This window comes from Pelmatolapia mariae, linkage group LG23 (genome assembly GCF_036321145.2).
Source record: "Pelmatolapia mariae isolate MD_Pm_ZW linkage group LG23, Pm_UMD_F_2, whole genome shotgun sequence".
NCBI lineage: Eukaryota > Metazoa > Chordata > Actinopteri > Cichliformes > Cichlidae > Pelmatolapia > Pelmatolapia mariae.
Genome location: NC_086246.1, coordinates 30033575 through 30054508, shown reverse-complemented (window position 1 = coordinate 30054508; position 20934 = coordinate 30033575). Strand labels below are relative to the sequence as shown.

At 39.5% G+C, this 20934-nt stretch overlaps 2 protein-coding genes across 6 annotated transcripts in view; both read right to left on the bottom strand.

Moving 5' to 3' along the window:
• Window positions 1-14358, bottom strand: part of agap1 (ArfGAP with GTPase domain, ankyrin repeat and PH domain 1) — a 174558-nt gene extending 160200 nt beyond the window's left edge. Inside the window, exons 1-2 of one of the 4 annotated variants that reach the window (XM_063466424.1) lie at window positions 13534-14358; window positions 13287-13451 (exon numbers count right to left, since the gene is read on the bottom strand). In XM_063466424.1, the coding sequence (XP_063322494.1) occupies window positions 13287-13449 (163 nt within the window). In that variant the 5' untranslated portion in view covers window positions 13450-13451; window positions 13534-14358. Of the gene's footprint in view, window positions 1-13286 lie in introns of all 4 variants that reach the window. The other 3 variants (XM_063466425.1, XM_063466426.1, XM_063466427.1) reach the window with 3 other exon arrangements.
• Window positions 14359-15518: 1160 nt separating this feature from the next.
• On the bottom strand, window positions 15519-19983 carry LOC134620408 (fas apoptotic inhibitory molecule 1). Of its 2 annotated transcripts, none has more exons than XM_063466572.1 (4): window positions 19736-19983; window positions 18271-18499; window positions 17149-17211; window positions 15519-16452 (listed from the first exon to the last, which is right to left on the bottom strand). In XM_063466572.1, the coding sequence occupies exons 1-4, from the start codon at window positions 19850-19852 to the stop codon at window positions 16196-16198; spliced, it is 666 nt and encodes a 221-aa protein (XP_063322642.1). In that variant the 5' UTR covers window positions 19853-19983; the 3' UTR covers window positions 15519-16195. The 2 variants fall into 2 exon arrangements, with proteins under 2 accessions (XP_063322642.1, XP_063322643.1); XM_063466573.1 differs by having other exon boundaries at window positions 16198-16452; window positions 17162-17211.
• Between the last annotated feature and the right edge of the window lie 951 nt (window positions 19984-20934).

The following is a 20934-nucleotide window of genomic DNA, read 5'->3' as shown; positions in this document are numbered from 1 at the left end:
GCTTGCACGCCACAGGGTTACAGGTTTTTATTACTGCACCAAAAATATGAAAATAAAAAGAAATCAATAAATAAAATGCAAAAAAACACCACGTTAAAATGGCTCCACAGTGTAAAACAGGACGTAGTAAAAACCAGCACAGCAAACGTCAGATAACATTAAAGTGTTTCAGCATTGCAAACAGAGTGTTAGGTCTTATTTCTGAGTGTCTGTTTAAATATACAGACATTTTTTATGTTTTATGCCTGTGATGAACTTTGAACCTTTACGCTACAGTCACACAATCTCGCTGACTTTGACATGGTTGCTCGAAGATGAGGACATGGTCTGCAACCATTTGCAGTCAGCTGGCATCTTCAGAGCAACTCTGGTAAAACAGCAACAACACAAAGTCCGTCTGCAATCAGTCTGTAACTAAATGAGGTCAGGTTGGCAATTACATGCAATCTGTTTGTCAACTTTGACAAATCATTGGAAACTGCAAATCTATTGTCATCTGCATACACAGAAATTCACACTGACTGCTTATATTCAGAATCCAGCCTGATCAATCTGAAAGAGAAGTTCAGATTCCTACACAAATAATCATGCAGTCACAGCGGGACAACAATTTAACTGAAAAAAATGACACAACCAGCCGGCAAAGAGTAGAGCTGAGACCTCTGTTGCAGACAAATTACGATCATCACTGCAAATTGACTCAGACTGACCGCATCATATTGGCAATCTGTCTGCTTTTATCAATTAGATGGCAGTTATTTGCAAACATTTGCCAATCTGTCTGAGAGTGATTCAATCTGAATCTAGCTGCAGTTGTCTAGAGACCGGTTGCCTCACTTGAGGTGACCTGTGCAATCGCCTTGCAATTAGAAGTGGTTGAGGGTGGTGCACACTCAACCTCTGGGCAACCAGTTGGTCAGTGCAGCTACTTTCAATCTGTCACTAGATGCAAAAAACAAAAAAAAAATGAATGCAATCACCATGACAGCACAGGTTTTTCCTAGTTGCAAGGAGGTAGCCGTCCTGTTTTCACTCTAGCTCTAACATGTGATGTTGACCTTTATAGATAAAACAGACTTGACACTTTTAGGTTGAAATAAACTGCTAACGTGAGAGAACAGATGTTTCTCTGCTGGACAGATGTGTTGGGTTGTACAGAGTTTTTGCATAAGTTATGAAATGATTCTAATATGTTATTATAAAAAGCCACAACACTGAAATGTAAAACTTTTCTTTTTCTTATCATCTGTTTGTTTTTAGGCTTGAACAGTCAAAATCTGCTCGCCTGGGCAACCTTAAGTACAAAGCTGGAATCAGATAGTCAGCGTAGCTTAGCATAAAGACTGGAAGTGATGGTAAGCAGCTAGTCTGGGATTTCTGGGATTAACCCATCCATTTTTCTGGTTTGGGATTTTCTCTCCCTGGGTGTAGCCAGTTTTATTCTGGGGCCATATACAAGCAAGAGTGAGTCATCTTTAGCAATCTACATTTACACATGTACAGACAGCTAGCATTTAAGTGCCGTAATACAGGAAGATTCTGAACTAACTGTTTTATATGTCATTGTTCTATTACAGTAAAAACAAGCATTATACAAATCAGATCTATTAGAATACAGAGCAAGCACGATTTTAACGAAACCTTCATAATGAGGTTTATATCTAATAAACAGTCAATATTGGCCTGAAGTTGCAAAACAGATCTAAGATAATATCAGGAAGGTTTTTCTCTGATTTCTGTGGAGGTTTCCTTTAAAAGTGTGAGTCAAACTGAAGCTAAGAATGTGTGTTTCATGTGTTTGTGTTCAGATCTGACTGATTTATAACTGCACAAACCTCTAATTTGACTTTCCTTTTTATAGAGCAAATGTTCAATCAAATATTCTCAAACTTTATCTTTAAGTCGGTTCTCCTGAACCTAAATCTGTCCTGTTGTATAATAAAAGGCTGTAGCTCCTCGGGGCTCTCTCATTACACGACTTAGAGCCTCTCCTGCCTTTAAAACACAACAACAGTGGCGGACAATCGTACAGCTGACGTAAAGCACCGCTGCATTCGAGTGCAGTCATGTGTTTGGATATCACACACACTGAGGGATGGATGATAAGCACATCACCCTAATGGGGCCCTGCAGGCAGGCAGGCAGAACGACAGTGGGGGTATTTTTAGCATCGCTAACAGGTGACCCTCCCTCAGCTGAGCCCAATTACAGCAAACGAGGAGAGACGCCACCGTCTGGATGTTTAACCTGTTACTGTCCAACAGTTTTTATTGGATTTTCATCTAAATGGAAACACTTGGAACAGAAAAACTGGCCTTTTTAGACCTCATCTGCATTTGAGCCGCAATAACTTGAACATGATTTACAGCAGACTGGTAAATAATCTCCACGCATGTTTTCCATCCTGTCGTCCAAAGCTGTGCAAAGTTTCAGACATCAACAGCCAACTTTACATGAGACAGACAGGCATGAGTACAGCCAGCACAAATAATTAAGTCTTCAAACATGAAGGAGATGAAGTGGGAAAAATAAACAAACAATGATAAAGATGTGAGAACCTAAATCATCAGAATAAGCGAGTGTCTCAGGCAGAATATTTTCAGCCTTAAATTCAATCAGTGAGACCATCTGCTGAAGATTTACTTTAAACTGAGGAGGAGGAAGCTGCACAATTTAACGCCCTTTCTCCAAATCCAGCGTGAGCTTTCAGGACAGACAGAAGGAACAAATCTTGGCACAGAAGAAAATAACTTCCCACACTTTTCTGACAGATGGAGGTCAGGAAATAATGTGGGGACATGGTAACAATGGCCCTGTAAATAAGAATAATACAAGCCGAGCACACGATGTGCAGCGGCAGGTAAGTGCTTTAAGGTCTGTCATGAATCTTAGTGCTGCAAATTTAGCGATGTGATCATATAAACTTTACGCTAACATCACCATAATCCAGAGAAAAGCAGCTTCCGTTTAACTGTGATACTGAAAAGCAAACTGAAACACTGTGAAGGCTATAAAACCTCCACAGTAAAAAAAAAAAAACAAGGGAATCCCCTGTGTACGCATTCAAACAGCTCGGCTAAATCCAGCCGAACTACCCACGATTCCTGCAGGGGGAATCATCGGCTGTAACAGCACTGAAGTTTTCATAACCCCAAAACTAAACCATTTATTCTTCATAAAGACATTAAAAATGACTCGAAACAAGATGAAATTACATCTTCCAATCCAGATTAATCAGCTGCAACAGGAGCTTCCCTCGTAATTTATCTTGTTTATCTTTGCAGAGGCTTCAGATCAGAGCAGGCCAGCTACAGGGAGGTCTGGACTCAGCTGGACTGGCAGCTCATTTGAACTGGTATTTATCTTCCTAATGCGTGTTAATCCATCTCTGACAGTAGGATGCAGACCACGGCACGGCTCTGACATTTTCTCCCGAGTCGATATCCCCCCCTCCACTCCCCGCCTCCCTGAGATGCTTCCTCAGCAGACCGATCAATAAGAGCATCCTCTGGGCTTAATGACCATGAGGACCTGCTCGAGGATCCTGGTTAACTTGTTTATCTTAAAACACAGTGCAAATCAGTGCGGGATAAATATTTGTGTTTGTTCCAGCATTTCAGTGTCAACCGCCTATTTATACCTGGCTTCATTTCAAGATAAAGTGGATATAGCACAGGTCACGACAATGGTCCCTGTTTTTGGAAATCAGGTCAGCAAAAGTGAGAGGAAATAATTTTAAATGACTTATTGCAGCTTACATGTTGCACATTTGGTGAAACTGGCCCCTAAAAAAACAACATCTTCAAGACAAAATGTTCAAAAGAGTTAAAGTTATCAAAAAGATAAAGTTAACAGGCACATTTTCTGATGTTTATTGGCATACTCTTATGCTACATAGGTGAATTCAGGAAGCCTTGCCATCAACTAAATCCATGTTAGATTATCAGGACTTTAAATACACACAAAATAATCTGAAATTGGTTTTGTATTTGGATATCGTTAGCTTTAAGTCAGCAAACAGGCCACTGGAGTTCTAACAAAACATTTACTCCCCAAATTAGGTGTGGAACAGAAAAAGGACATCCCCCAAAAGAGGGTGGAGCCTAAACAAATTATTCTCTATAAAAACTTTTAAAAAGTAAAAAAAAAAAAAAATAGGATACAGGTGAAACAAATCTCCAGAAAAAAGGAGAAATGAGGTTGGGGTAGCCCTAAATAAAAGCACTTTGGTGAAAGAAGTAGAAGTTTAATTATTTTGCTTTTATTTTGGTGTAGGAAACTTCTATATTCTGTGGTAAGCCTAGTGTTGAACAACCATATTTGGGTGGGTTTAAAAGCTGAACAGCTAAAAAGGAAGTGCACTAAAGTTAGTTGAGATCATAAAAGGAAAAAAAGGAAGAAAAAAAACACCATAAAGTGGGACCTAGAAAAGCAAAACACCCTAACCCAAAATAAGGTGGTATACCCTAAACAAAGCCAAAACAAACAAAACCAAACAAACAAAAAAGAAAACAAAAAAAAGAAAACAAGCAACATCCAAAAGAAGGCGGGTCCATAATGGACCAGGGGGAAACAAAGTAACAAAACAAACAAAAAAAATTAATAAATCTGTGAATCTTGTCACTAATAAAAAATATACTGTAGACAAAGAATTAAAAAATGAGAGGAATCCAGAAATAAGATGTTTACTAAAAGAAGAAAATTTATATAACTACGTCTTTAAAAAAAACAACAACAACAACAACTATTTTAATGGTAAGGTTGGGTAACTGACACTGTGCATTAAAACTGAAACTATCTGAACAGGTATGTTTTTCAGGCAGGAATACTATATTTGAGGTGGATGACCTGCTTTGGAGAGGGGGAGTAAGAGCCAGTATGAGTGGGACTGAGCAGTAATGTTGGAGCTGGTTTTGGCTGTATTGAGATAAAACCACAGCTAAACTGCAGAACCAAAGCAGGACAATGTTAGACATCTGCTGTTCTACAGTCAAATAAATCTTTTACATGATGTCCAGTTTTATTTATCTGTCCGGGAGTTTAAATCTGCAGCTCCACCTGTCAGAGTCTGAATCTGCAGCTGGATTTTTTTGCTGTTGTTGTTTTTACATAACACCGTACAGATGTCTGTGTGATTGTTGGAGGAGGGTGGGCAAAGCTTCTATCCTCAGGTTGGATTGAGTTTGATCTCAGCAGACGGAGGCTCGAGAGTAAAAATAAACCCCCACAACTGTTGAGATAATCCTTCATGATCGCTCCACGTATGAAAGGGGGTGATCAAACCTTTAAAAGTCTTTCCTCAGGTGTCGTATCGATCGCTTTAAATGCTCCCGATGGCTGCACATTATCAGTTTGTGCTGCTTGAATGCCCGCCCACCTCCACTGAGAGCGCTTGCTCCACTCCACTGATGATGACTCACCTCAAGCATTAATCGTAATGAAAAGCAGGAAAACAAATGAATGTGGGTAAAAAAGAAACAAGAACATAATGTCAGCAGTTGGCCCTAATCTGGTGGAGTCAGCAGGGGTGGAGGCGGAGCTATGAGGGGGGGACAAAAGGTGCACAGATCTGAAGCGTAATATCTCAGGACAGACTTCAGCGGCGGTCAGCGGGCGCAGTTATGCAATGGCTAAAAGCCTCGTTTAAAAGCATCCCGTGACTCCTTATTACAGTTATTAGCGGCCGTCAATCAGCCGCAGTGTTACATCACAATCAGCGCCACTCTGTGATCGACCATCTGCCAGAGTAACGCTCACTGAGCTTTACAGAAAAGTGCTACCGTCAACAAACAAGGAAACAACCGACGCACATACCCTCACTTTGGAGATTACTTTACAATCAGTCACCTAACAGATAATTTCTCTAGAAAATGTAAGAAAACACAGAACAGAAGTTTGATATAGCATTAATCATCAAATCTTTACAGGACAGACTATAAAAACTCTTCTCCATTTTATCTTAAAAACAACTACTTAATCATCTAAATGGTTCCCTGTTAAAATTCAGGAAATAAACTAATTATATAATTATAAATCAAATAACTGTTGTATTTCTGCTATCAGTATCATACAAAAATACCTTAGTAAGTAGTCTGAAGGGGAAGATCCATCATTTAATTTTTTTATGACCATATGGTGGCTTAAAACAGCCCTGTATTATTGTCAAGTGTTCTTGTATGTATTTAAGGTGTTGCTTCACCTTGTTTTTAATCCAAGAATAAGAATAAAAAGGGAGAAATTCTTCAAAAAGGAGGAGTAGCCCAAAAATAATGTGTGGTCATAAAAGAAAAACAAACATCGTAAGAAAGTGGGACACCAGGAAAACAGAAGAAGCCAGAAAATAAGAGGTCCAATTGTAATATAAGAAGAAATAGACCCAAAATTGGGTGGGATCAAGACAAAGGCCAACCCCCAAAAGAAGGCAGGACCATAAACATCCGTAAATAAGGCAGGGTTGCAAAAATGACTTCTTTGTATTTAAAAAGGGTGGGGTTCTTTAAAACCTACCAATGAAGAAGCAGACCAAAAAAATAACATGAGAGAAAACTTTTGACCTTTTTTTACTCAAATATAATCAATTATTTGATTTTCATAATGATTACCCATTAATATTCTGCCAGCAAACTAATTTATCAACTACTAGTTGCACTGGTTGTCATTATCATCAACCAAAAGCACGCTATAACACAGGTGGTCAAATCATTTTCCAAATGGTCCCTATAAGAAGCTGGGACTGGTGTGGCCCTCTACAATAGTTCCAGCTTCTCACATGGCCCCTTTGACAAAATGAATTGCCCAGTCGTTGTCTAAAAGGTGATCTGAAGCTGTATTTAAATATTTTTTCTTTTTTATTGGTGACTTTAAAACAGCCAGTATAATTTAAAATGCTCCTGTATATTTTTTAAGTGGTGCATATTCTGCTTTTCCTTTGTATTTAGTACAAAAATAAGAATATGGTGTTGGGAGTAAGCAGAGTACATCCATTTTAAAGCAGTTAGCTTTGCTTTATTATGTTCCTATTCCACAGCACCTTAGGTGATAGTATAAAGGGTTGTGGGTGTTAAACAACGAAAACTGTGTTCTTAAAAAAAACAGAAGACCTAAATCGACTTGTTTTAGGCAGAATGTAACATGAGGCTACAACCGTTTGAGACAGATAAGGATAATTTTGGACTGTAAATCATGCCAAGTGAAGCTAATAGAGTCCAAAGAGGATCTATTCTGCTAATTTTGAAGTGTTGCAGTGTTTCCCATGCAAAGATCTAAATATATTTTACAAATTAGCTTTATTTTTTCATCTATCAAAGAGAATGAGGAAGCTGATTCAACTAGGGTACAAGCCCTTTGCTCTTATTTTGAAAGGCTGAACCCTTTCCATCTCTGACAAATTTGCTGTTATTTTAAGCTAACACTGGGGAGGGATTTTTTTTTCTTTTTTTGGTTGGGGGGGGGGGCTGTCTAAACCCTCTTTGAGGGGCACCAAAAAATTTCCACATGCAGTAAAGAAAAGCAAAAAAAACCCTGAAAGTGTCTCTCAGACCTTGTGCTGATATTTGGAAGTTTTCCAGCTACTCTACCGCTTTGATTTCCTGCTGCAGTCTGTTTTATAGCTTTAAACCGTGATTTATTTACATTACAGAACATGTGATTCACATTTCTTTCTTCATCTCCCTCTGGTTTTAGCATAAAGTGTCCTTGCTGGCTCATTACTGTGCTGCCATTTTAGCCTAAAGTGATTTTAATGTTTTAATAAAAGGTCAAATTAAGCTAAACTATGCTAAAAGCTAAACTGTAGGAAAATGTTCTTAGCTTGATGACAGACAAAGACCAAAATGACCATCATCATCTGCAGCCATCCTGGCAGCAGGTGACTAAAAACAATGCTTAGGTTCAGGTTGGTGTCTGCTTCACCCCCTGGCAGCCCTGCGAGATTTCTTTTAGCTGAGTCCCAAACCCTGCTCGCCTCTTTATCTCCGCTCGTCCCTGAGCGGGATGGGCGTTGCGTCACAGTCGGTCCTAATGGCTGAAACATGAGAATGAGTGCTGCGTGGGCACAATCATAATAACTGAAGAGAGAAAACACAGAGCAAACACACCGTGGTGAGGCTAACTGGGTCACACGGTGCGTTCGCTGACCGCAGGCTGGTGGAGTGAGACAAAAGCCCGAGGCAGAAAGTAGACGCCGGTGTTACTGGAGAAGAACTCGGACAAAGGAGCAGGAGTGATTAAATAAAAGGCTTGTTGCACTCCACCACGCAACTGTTCTGCTCACCTCCGACAGGTAAATTCCACAATATATGAATCACTGTTTGAATCTGATGCAGGACTTTAACCTGCACAGTTTCACGTAAACACTCAAAGATTACAAAGAAGTCTTTATTCTCTTCTTTGTTGTAGTTTCTGTGTCTCTCTGCTCTTAATTAGCTCTTTTACAGCCTTTAAGTGGGACTCTGTAGCCTCTGATGCTGGTTAACCTCCACTCCACGCTGGCTCTCCTGCTGTGGGAGGATGAAGTGAAGGATGTTCACAGCGTGGGTTTGGTTTCATTTCATGCATCCACAGCTGCGAGGCCAAACACAGAAAGTGGGTCAGTGTCACCTGGCTGGCAGGGCATTGCCCATCCATCCTCGCACACACCTCACATGCAAATGAGCCCCCACAGAGGCGTGCAGTCAGAGCGCCGTAACTGGGCCGAGTCACGGCCCACGGGAGCGGCGAGGACAGCAGCCTCCGGAGCCGAGAGCTTATGTAACCCGACGTGAATCTGAGCGACACGTCCAGATGTGCACCGAGAGGCAGAGACAGAGGATGACAGTGCTGCTGCTGCTGTTTTGGGTTATTTCCAGCATGAGTCACCATGTGAATTCAGGCAAAATGGAAGTGAACAGAGCAGGAGCGAGTCAGTGCTTGGACTACTCAGCTGACAGCTGCGAGGCCGCTGAATGCCTCCACCCCCAGCCCTGTGCTGCCGACTGTAAGGACTGCAGCTGGTCCAGATGTCAAATGATTCAATTAAGACTCAAATCTGACTCAAAATCCTCTAAAAACACACCAAACCCCATTCATTTTACGCCAAATTTAACAAAAACAACTATACTCAGGAAGAAATAAGGCATAATTACGACACTTTTATTTCAACAACAATACTAATTTGACTTGCTGAACTATTAGCATCCCCAAACCACCCATGCTGCTGACTAGAAAGACCACAGCAGATGTTAAATGATTCAATTCAGACTCAAATCTGACTCAAAATCCTCCAAAATACACAAGAAATGCAAAAACTAAACCCCATTTATTTTAGGCCAGGTTTATGAGAAATAACAAGCCTAAGAAAGAAATAAGACACAATTAATGCACTTTTCTGTAAGTGACAATATTGATTTGACATCCTGAACTATTACCAGCACAGCTGGACTGTAACGTCAAACATTCTGTTAGAAAACACATCAATGGTAAGCTGTCAAAACACAATGAAGCCTAGAGAAGTTCAACATATTCTTTATTTCAAATTCTGTCACATTTTCTGCTGGAGAACATCTCACATTCCTCTTCTTGTGGTTCAGATCAAACTACCAGAACATTACAAATCAGGGTTACACATAGAAGTATTTTTGAAGCCTCAACAGATAGACAGCATGCCAAGAAAAAGTATTTCCCCCCCTCTGAGTATTCTATATATACAGATATCAGTGACTGTGGGAAAGGACAGATTTTTGTGGTGCAGGAAATAATATTCTTTAGTAAGAGTAATGCCTGACTGGGTTTTGGATGCATACACATTAACAGTCTATTTGGAGAGCAAAACAGATGAATTAGTCCCAAAAGTGGGCAGGGTCAAGAAAAAAGGGAAACCCCCAAAAGAAGGTGGGGCTTAAAATCAAGACTGGCAAAGAAATAAAGCCCAAAATAAGGTAAGGTTACAAAAAATAAAAATCGTAAAAAGCTAAAAAGTGAGTAGGCCAAAAGTTAAATGGATCATAAACGATAAATGCAAAAACATGTCAGGGCCCTAGAAAAGCAAAACAGCCCACAAAACAAAGCGATGTACCCTAAACAAATGAGCCAACTTCGGGTGGGTCGACAAAGGCCAACTGCTGACGGTCCTATGTGAAAACATATTCCCCTCCATGTTATAATTAATTAACAGTCACATTTTTAAACAGCTCAATTTCAAGTTCAATTTCACCAGCCTGACTACCGTCAGAGCAGTTGAATCAATAAATCATTAAAATAGAACCTGACAAAGTTCAGTACGCTTAAAGATCTCAAAACGCAACACATGACACCATGATCTAAAGAAACTACTGAGAAACTAATCGGAATAGATCAGAATTATCCTCACTGCGCATGTACGTTGTGTCAGCCATACATTCACACGCTGTAATTCTGCCTTTAAGGCAGCTAACGAAAGACGTATATCCAACACAAATATTTTCATTTTAAGGCAAAAACATGAAAGACGGGAGAAACTGAAATCTGTGCCACACGTGTAAATGTACGTGATCATCGGATTGCCTTATTGACCATCATCGCAACTAGTGAATTTTAATTAGATGAATAAATTTTGAACGCATTTTAAACATGGCTGCTGTTTCTTGAGCTCTCTGCTGTGTTCATTAGAAGAACAAGCAGCAGTAACTGTCTGAGAGGAAAACGCGGGAGGTTTTCTGCTGCTTCTAACGTCCCTGTCAGTGATTATTTTACCCATAAATCACCTGAAATCACAGCACAGTTATTATCTTTAAATGTCATGAGTGATGTAATCCCTTTACTCTGCCAGGATCCTTTAAAATCACACTGAAAAACACTTAGCTACCTGTAAATCCGCTTTTTCAATTATTTACCTTTTTTTTTTTTTACATCATTAGTTCCTTTCTGTTTAATGTATGTCATTACAGATTATTTATTAATATTGCTATGACTATCGCTACTAGTGTTGCAATTTGTTTTTGTTGTTATTTTATTTAGTGCATCAGATCGTATCATCTTATTTGCAATAGCGGATTCCATCGTTATTCTTACTTTCACATTTCATCAGTTTGTTTTCATTGAAATGACTGTAGCTTCATATCGTCATCCTCAGCATCATTTCCTTCATCATGTGGCCCAAAGGAGCAAGCAGAAACTCCACTTCTCAGGTCTGAATGAGTTTCACTTCCAGCTGTAACATCTCTGAATTCCAGCTGCTTCTCTCTGATCAGATCGTTTCTGTTTCAATGTAATATCTGCTTATGTTTGAGCTGGATTTACAGGATTTTTGCACCAATGTGTGGTTAATTCACTGGATTAACCACCAAACAGCAGCCATCTGGCTCTCACCGTCTCTTGTGTTTAAAGGAGAAAGGATCATGTCAGATCGTTGCTGCTTCCCCATCAATATCGATCAATAAATCAATGCTGAGACACTTGTACTTATGGAGGCTGGAACAGCTGTTCAGCACAGGGGACGTTTGTTTTGGTCTTCTGCTAATCTGACAGAGAGATTAGGTTATGAAGCCGTTATGTAAAAGTGTAATCCCGGTGATGTTGTGAATTACGAGGAATCAATCTGTTCCCAAACTACCCGATCCATCGAGAACGCCTCAAAGGTTATCACTTTCTTTGATCACTGCTAGCAAGTTTATTTATCACCTGAGTCAGGTTTGTGTTCAGACTCTGATAATAACACTAAAAACACAAAGAAGATGTAAACAAAAGGCTTTGTTATCAATAACATCTTTTCGATAACTAGTTCAGTCGGGACAAAACCCACTGAATCACTGGCAAAAGTCTAAGGTACAAAAACCACCAAATCACTTTAATTTTCTCCATTCAATTGATCATTTACATTTTAGCAGCTCTAAACTAATGTAACTCTAATGTAACTCCACCCCCAAATTCATAAAGTCCCCCCCCCCAATTTTCCTCTTCTTCTTAGTATTTTCTACTTTTAAAGGGTGAAAATGTCCACATTTGGATGCTGAAGGGATTCATGGTCGAGGGAATCACTAACGTTTGATTTTCAAGTATGTATGCAAATTTTGACTTACTTAAGTAACTTGAAATTTCAACATAAGTAATTCAAAACTTTAAGATTAAACCCAGAAATTTTATGATAAAAGTCCAACATTTTGAGATAACTCAAAATCCTAGCTTAGAAGTAACCCCTAATTTTTAGATATTTAACTTAAAACCTTAAGAGAATAACTCACAATGTTGAGATGCTCAGTTTTTAATTCTAAATTTTGATATTACAACTTAAAATTTTGTGACAACTCAAACTTTGTTGATAAAACCATTTTGTAATAATAACTACATTTCAATTTACTTGAAAGTAACTTGGAATTTTGAGATATCTCAGACAAAAATGGAAAGATAAAAACCTGAAGTTTTGAGACAATAAATACAAAATTTGAAAACAACTTCTATCAATATCTGTTTCTACACTCATTTTATATGAGTGCTTAATGTTTGTTGTATATTTGCTGCTATGACAACTCAATTTCCCTCTGGGATTAATAAAATTTCTTTGATTCTGATTCTGAACTTAAAGTGTTGCAATAATAATTCTGAATTTGGAGATAAAACCCCAAATTTTGAGATAACAACATTCCAACTTTTTATCAGTAACATTCCACAATAACTTACTTAGGATTTTGTGATAATAGCTCAAAATTTTGAGTTACCTCCCTGGCCATTTTCCCTAGTTTTAGTGGCAGAAACAAACTTTCGCTGTTTAGAATAAAACAGTTTGGACTGGTTTTAGACCTCAGTTTTCTTGGTTGCCACAGTGACACATCCCCTCCACTGAAGAATCTAGACAAAATATGTTGGATGTCGTACAACATACATCCAACAGTATAAAAAACTATATTTGTTGTTAGTGAAGACCAAACACTAGCAACAAAACGCCACCTGCAATTCAATCCACACCCACAGGTGTCACTATTAACAAGGTTTTCTAGAACCATACAGGATCTTCTTTAAAGAGTGCTACTCTGTGCTCATGAGGACTCTTTAATGAGTGTCTCAGGGTGTGATAACTGCTTTGTTTTTCCCTTGAAATGTGGGGGACTCAAACATGACAGCTTTCACAGCCTGAACACGATTTCCTGAGAAGAAAAAAAGACTGTGTGAACATTAAATAAACTTTCCCACCAACAATTCAGGAGGATTGTGCAACATCTAACAGACCATCTCCGGGCTGGAAATGTAGTCTGTTGTCACCCATCTTTCACCAACCCACCCACATACTACCAGCATCCATCCATCCATCCTCCTCCATCCCCCGGGTCCTGTCCTACCTTCAATGGCGATGACATGCTCCCGGATCTGGTTCTGCAGCAGCGGCTCCTCCACCCGCTCCAGCAGCTCGTAGATAGAGTAGATGTTGGGGTGCACGGACTCGAACCTCTGGATCTCATTTCGGATAGCGGCCGAGTTGGCAAGGTGTTGCTGGTAGTTCATGGCTGAAGCAGCAGAGGAAGAAGAAGAAGGTGAAATCTGTGACCTCCAGCAGCCTCAGAGCACACTCATACTCCAGCAGTTTACCTCCAGATGTGCGGGGAATTTAAATCAAAGTGTGGGTGCAAGGTTTATGCCAGCAGGGAGGGATGGAACTCTTCTACATGCCTGGAGAAATTCATGGAAGTGCTGCATCCAGAGCAGCTTCCAGAGGAGGGGACCGGACACACTGCTCCTACTGTCCGGTGAAGGCAGCCGTTTCTCGGGGTATCCCGCTTCCAGATTCCGTTGCGGTGACAGATGTGCGGCAGGCTGAGCGCCGCTTCCCCATATCCCCCCGCAGTCCGTGCGGGATTACAACGACACTCGCCCCGGTGTTGCTGGATTAAACTTTAAAAAAGGATTATTAATCAGAGAGGAGCAGGAGGATAAAAAAAAGAAAACGGCCTTGATGCTAGGTGGCTAGGTTAGCCGGCTAAAGCTAACTAGCTTCCAAGCTTTAGAGAGCGGGAGGTAAGGAAAAAGTAACCGATTTCCAGGTGTGAAAGTCAGCTTTATTCACCAACTCAGAGGGGGTCGGAGGCCGTGAGAGGAGGTTTCAGAAGCGGGCAAGATCAGAGCAGGTACCCGGCTGGTAAACAGTTAGGTGGGGGTAGTTAGGATGCCTGCTCCGGTCCGTCTGTTGTTTTTGTCTTGGCTAAATAACGTCCACCTGTCCGGATTAAACCCCCAGCAGCTGGACTCCACAGGAGCTCGCGCGCCTCTAAAGTTAATCCAGGTGTGTGAACAGCAGGTATCTCTCAAGTAAGTCCCGCACGCGGCGCCCAAACACTCAGCCGTGCCCCCCTGTTCGTGCGGTGGTGAGGTCCATCCCGTATAGACTGGAGCTGCGGTATCCCGGCCGGAGAGCTTCCTCCCGGAGCGTCAGGCTGTACGCGCCGCGCAGCGGAGTTCCGGCGATGCTTTCAAAATAAAACGCGACACTTTTACGTTTTAGTTTTTTTCTCTTATAAAACAGGCAGAAACCGTATATTAGTGTAAAAGGTGTAGCTGAGGGATTTTCAGTCATTAATTTCTGTTCCTTATTGTTCTTTAATTTAATCTTAATTTACGTTTTTTTCTGTCATTTCTTTATGACTATTATTTTTTATTGTAAAAACTGTAAATAATAACCAAATATAATAATCATTATTTAATTTTTTAAAAAGCTATAACAATACAGTCCGAAGATGACACTTTTTTCTCATAAACACTTTAGTTTGTTCCGTTAAATTAATTATTTTCTTGTAAATTTCAATTTTATTTTTTCAGAAATTGTTTTTTTCTCCTTTCTGTAAAGCATGACAAAAATTACGTTTTTCTTATTCATCAGTGACCCCGAGACACCAGCAAGAGTTTACTTAATGGGATATAATTTCAATTTTTTTTATATTGATTTCTATCATTTTTGCTTTTTTCATTCTTCCATTTTATTTTATTTTTCTCAAAACACCCAAACAGATATTTTAAAAAAAGTTTAGAAGATCTTCTGTTAAAATTGTCAGTCGTCATTTTTTTTCCTGCGTCATTTTTTTAAAAATGTTTTTTATCTTTTATGGCAAGCACACTGAGTTTACATGTAATTAAATGTGCCATATAGATATAACTGACATTTTTTAGTCACATATTGGATCTAATTACTTCTTGTAGAAAAGGCTCTTCTATAAGTGAGTCTTACCAGTCAGCTGACATCTGGGGAATACCTGCAGGCAGTTATTTGGGTAGTCCTCTCTGTATCATTGCACAGGGAGCTGTAACTTTGACTTGAACAGTCACAGGGGCACTATCAAAATCTGTTTCAAAAGTTTGGTGACTTTTGCAACAGTTGTTGCCCTCCCTCTTTGGAGGGATTTGGGGTGGTTGTCCTCCTTACATCAGACTTGATGACTCTGAAACACCTTCAGGACTTCTCCAGCTTTCAAACATGCTTTAACAGTTCAATCACATGTTATACAAACCAGGGTTTCCCAAACTTTTACAAAGTTTGCAGAATCTATTCACATTTCATTTACAGGGATTTCAGTTCAGTCACATGTGTTTATTGAGGGTTTATTGTTTCTCACCAAAAGGAAAAAAATACAAAAATAACTATTACAGAGCTGTTGCTTTATGACCTCTCTTATTGTCTGTGAGTCGAACAGCTGCTTTCCCAACAAATACTTTCATTCTTCTATCAGAAAACAAGAAAATTTTTTTACCAAAACATTAAAGTTATGTCAGTCCAAATCTCAACTGTAGGACAAATTAAAGAGATAAACCTGCATATTTGAAACATTGTCACATTTTACAAACCATAAATTGTGAGGGTTTTTTGTTTTTGTTTTGCTTATTTAAAGAAAACTCCTTACACAAAGTGAAATATTTAAAATTAGTTAAAATTTCTGCCCGTTGCCGACATCAAACTGAGACATTAAAATTATTATTTGCATTTCCTTCAGTTGAAGTTTCCTTAATCTTTAGTGCACTGATTTTGATATTACAGATTACCTTTAGATAATAATTTTTAAAAAAAAGACAAACCTTTTTTTGTTACACTTTTATTTTGAACTTCGAACCTTATTTGTTCCGGTTTTCTATTACTCAACTGCCGCGTGCTTCACGCATTGAGGAAGGTAGTTGATGCGTGGAGGCTGCGCAACAAGAGCCACTCCTTCAAAATAAAAGCGTCACCAGTACCCCTCCATGAAGCTCGAGCTGCGCATGCCAGAGTTTATTCTTCACATCTCCAGAAACAGATCTGCTTCTGCTTGTCAGGAGAAGGTCTCCATCCTGTGCCGCTGCATTCAAGCACCTCAAAGAGCGTCTGAAAGAGGAGCTCTATTGCATGGACGCTGTCACTCTCTCGCCATCCAGCAGTAAATAGTGCACAATGCCGCTCTTCTTCTGCCCGCCGCTCGCTGCCTTGATGCAGCACTCGTGCCCGCCGACCATGAAGTGCGTCTCTGTGCCGTCGTCTACAAACTCTCCCTGAGGACAGGACATGAGAAACAGTGGAGGCTTTTATTTTGTCAGCATTCATAGCTTTAAAAACGCGCTAGGAGTTTTATTTTGAAAAATCAGAAGCTTATCACAACAACATAAAGAAAAACAATAACTTTATTGCTTTTTTTGTCTCCTACTTTGAAAATTAAATAAATAGTGCTCTCATTGGCCAATGAGCTGTGATGGTGAGTGAGCGATAACATCACTTCCAAACAGCTTCAGGAAAGTGTTTCCTGGGGTCATAAGTAAAGGGAACGCTAGGGCTGTTTTCTCATAAACTTCTACAGGATCACAAATCTCTTTAAAATGAATTTTATTTTGAAAAGCACCCGCTCTTTTTCGATCTAATGTTTCTGAGAAGTTGATACAGGAACACGTTCACTTCTTCTTTTAGCCACACAGCTAACCAACTCATCATGGCGTCCACACATATACACCTGTTTCCCCTGAAACACATGCATCTAGCAGCAGGTATTGCTCCTACACATGTAGATATTGTTCAGCATTAGTGGGGCCCTCACAGATCTCCAAGTTACCCCTGCCATGTACACTAATGTTCCCTCCCTGGTTTTCTTTGTAATGTCAAACCTGACAGCACAGTTTCCCACTCCTTTATTGAAATCAGCAGTTACATCATACGATTACGTTTATTTTCAGGAAAGTGTGTCTCAGAGTATTCACCAGTGGCGCTCACCGTGGTTTCCATCTTCTGCCCGTTGCACCAAACGTCCATGGTGTCCTTTTCTGTGAGAAAGAACAAACATAGATGGTTAGTTTGTTTAAGCAACACCAGTGGCTGGTCTTCCTCTTTAAAATAACACACAGCTGATCAATGTCTGAGATCAGGTTATGAAGCAGCTGGCACAAATATGTAAAAGGCTCCCCATCATTCCTGCAGAAGAGACACCAAACTGTGGTCCCAGCAGTGTTCCTCAGCAGTGTGGTCATTTTCCTTTAAATTTGGTCATTTTTGGCTATTTTTGGTGTATTGGTGGTAATTTGACATCTAATCTTGGAGATTTTGGGCCTCTTGAGTCTTTTTGCATTTCATTTTTGTTGTTTTAATCAAATGTTCTTGTGTAATTTTGGTAGTTTTGCTTTTCTTTTAAACCTACTGCTGCTTGTGGTCATTTTCCACAAGTTTCATTTTAGCCATTTTGAATTGCACTTCATTTAATTGTGTCTTCTCAAGGTCAGTTTGTGCTGTACTATGCTGATCCTTTTATGTCTCATTTTCACAGCTGTGAATCTCGTTTTAGGTATTTGACATTTAGTTTGGGTTGTTCTGCATCATTTCTGACAGACTGGCATCTTTTTTGGTGTCCTTCTGCTCATGATGCATTTCCATTTGTGTTCGATTTTAGTAATTTTAAATCATAAATGGTTGATTTTGATCTTTCCTTTGGTCATCTTGGGGTTCATTTTGAGAGTTTTGGTCATTTTGCATCTATTTTTTTTTGGTCGGTTTTTGTGTGTCTAATAATTTATAGTACTTTTCTGTATCATTTAGTTTAACGTATTTCCCTTTGGATGCAATCCGTCTCATTTCCATGTTTGTTGGACTTTATTGATTATTTTCCTAAGTTACCGTCAGGTTCTCTGTTTCCATTTGAGGTCTTCTTTAATCCACCCGTTACGTTTTGGTAGTCTAACTAGGTTGATGCTGGTTGCTTCCTTTCCAAAGATAGCTACACTGACCTCACCCTGAGCAGATTAGACTGCCCGTCCTCACCTACATTTCCTCCTCCAAACACCGGACTACAGCGTGCAGCTGCAGGTAAAAACCTGAGAGGGTGAGCTCACCGAGGACGACCCTGTAGTCCTCTCCGCCCACTTTGAGCAGCCAGGTCTTGGTGGTCTTGGCTCTGTTGTCGATGAACTTCTGCAGACTTTTCCCGGCGATGTTCAGCGAGTACTCGTATGCAAAACCGCTCACGGCCTCGATGTTGATGGTGGCTTTGGTGTTTGCACCTCCCACCATGAAGGTTTCCTTTCCAACCAGCTTGAACATCCAGTCTTTTCTGATGACTTCCTGTTAAGGAGACATGGCTGCTTTCAATAAACACCTGCTGCTCTGCTTTCATACACTCACTGTTTTTGGACAAGTTAATACAGACAAAATGATCATGGAAGGCCTTTCACTGAAGTATTAAGGCTATTACCACAATGACACAAAAAACAAGTACTACATGCATCAGCATGAAATGTGCTTAAAGTACTAAAAGTACTGATTCAGATAAGATTGGCTTATCAGCTGGAGGCCTTAAACAATCCTTTGGAGTCATTATTTTAACAAGCATTTGAAATACTAATTAAATTATGCTGATGTGCTGTTGAAAAAGCTTTCTCTGTAGATTAAACTCACGCCTCACTTCTTCAAATGACGCGATAACATCAGGATTTGGAAGATTCAGATCTCACTGCTTTTTATGCAACTTTGGAGGCACAAAAATGTGAATGATGTGACCAATTTTCCTGCCTGCCCCCTGCTGGAATAGCAATAAATTTTATCGATAAACCAAAGATATTAATGATTTACTGAAATTTTCACACTTTTCACAGCTATATATATATGTGTATATATATATATATATATATATATATATATATATATATGTATATATATATATATATATATATATATATATCATGTTCCATTTTGTTTAAAGTTGGACATTTCCAAATTTCTCTTTAATACAGTCAGATCTTTCTCGCTACTGCCTTTAGTGGTCATTTGGTGAACTGCATTTTCACAAATTTCATCGCATTTGTTTGGCTAAGTAGAATAAAACAGTCATAATAAAACTGTTAGAATAAAATGTACCAAGAAAAAATGTATCAAGAAGAAAAGAAGAAGAAGAAAAAGAAGAAAATGACCTTTGTTTGGTCCAGTTACAGTTAACCAGGTGAAGTATATACTACTGACAGCTGTTAATCTATAATAACTGGTACTTTCAGTATCTTTTGTAGCCAGTTTAGTCAAATGTTAAATCATTTTAAAGTATTTTAAACTGTAGTATTTCCAGCTTCATTAAGTAACTGTATTCAATACTTCTTTTGTTTAAAACATATTATTTTTTACATTTAAAATCAGAATGGGCTGATTTTAAATTAAGCTGATAAAATTGTAGTTCTCAAATCAATCACCATGAGGTGACAAAATGCGCAAACTGGCTTACAACCGAGGGGAAAAATTTGGTCAGGGGGCAAAACACACTGGGAACCCCCCACTTTGCTCTCCCAGAAACAGAAAGAAGCAGGATCTCACCTTTCCATTGACAAAAACAATCCTTTTTCCAGTGGTGGTGCCATGAGCGAACTCGATCCTATAAACGCCGTCGCTCAACGCCACCTCCCACACGGCCACCACATCTCCGCCTAACATCTCTGCCTGACCTCGGGATCTGGTCCTGGATGTCCAGAAACAGTCAAAAAATCAGCTGGAAAACCATCTGTGGAAGTGAGGACCGTCCGTCCCGCGCAGCTCTGCCTGCTCGGCTGTGGTGTCGGCTCAGCAGTAGGTGAATTACTGTAAGAGGATTATGGATGTGAGCTCACTATATACTGCCACAGACAATTAGGACAGGCTCTGGTTTTATCTCAGTCTGGCTTGAGACAGCAGAAATGTTAGCTGGGGCTTTAAAAGTTCAACAATTGTTTCCTGAAGCTGGCACTTTTAGAAATCCAGCCAATATTCACCTTTAAGAAGCTTGAGCTTGTAATGGGGCACTGAAACTGTTGCCATTAATTTGTCATTTAACTGATTAATCCAACAAGCCCTCAAACCTGAATAAGCCTATAATAGATTACTGGCTACCCTCTACTTAGGAGTTATCAGTCAATTTTGGGGTGGGCTGCATCTTTACACGGACCTCACCTGTAGAACCTGTAGAACCTGTTTCAGAGCTGTTTCCTCTGAGTACAGCAAGCACCATGTTTATTATGACTCAGTGGGAACTGATATAAAGATGTATTTTGACTGCAGGACCACATTACCTGTAGATGAACTTTACATGTTCTGACTGTTGGAATAGTTCCTAGGAATCAGAGAACTTTAAAGAAAGTGCAGGAACTTTTCCTACAAACTGGAAACCTTTAGAACAGCTTGGATTGTTTTGATTATATGAACCTACCCCAGCAACTAGGAGCCTTTCCAGGAACTCAGTATGTTTGGACTGTAGGACCTTTTTCTGAAGTTCAAAACTTGGTTTGTTTTGATTGTAGAAACCTAGCCCTGGAACTAGGAACCATTAGATGAAAACAGTATGTTAGGACTGTAGGACCTTTTGCTAGGAACTAGAAACCTTTAGAGGAACTTGGTATGTTTTGATTTTAGGAACCTACCCCAGTAACTAGAAACCTTTAGAGGAACCATACTTATTTATTTATCTATTTTTAAATTGTCATAGACAGAGAGGATATCCCTAATGAACATACCGGGTCATATTTAAGATATAAACAGCATGT

Bases quoted from the DNA above. Each gene is read 5' to 3' on its own strand.
- LOC134620408 (XM_063466572.1), bottom strand. From the start codon at position 19,852: ATGTTAGGCGGAGATGTGGTGGCCGTGTGGGAGGTGGCGTTGAGCGAC. The intron at 18,500-19,735 runs GTGAGATCCTGC...TCTCCTTAACAG, and splicing joins TTGTTTTTGTCAATGGAAAG to GAAGTCATCAGAAAAGACTG. The intron at 16,453-17,148 runs GTGAATACTCTG...TCCTGTCCTCAG, and splicing joins AACCACGGTGAGCGCCACTG to GGAGAGTTTGTAGACGACGG.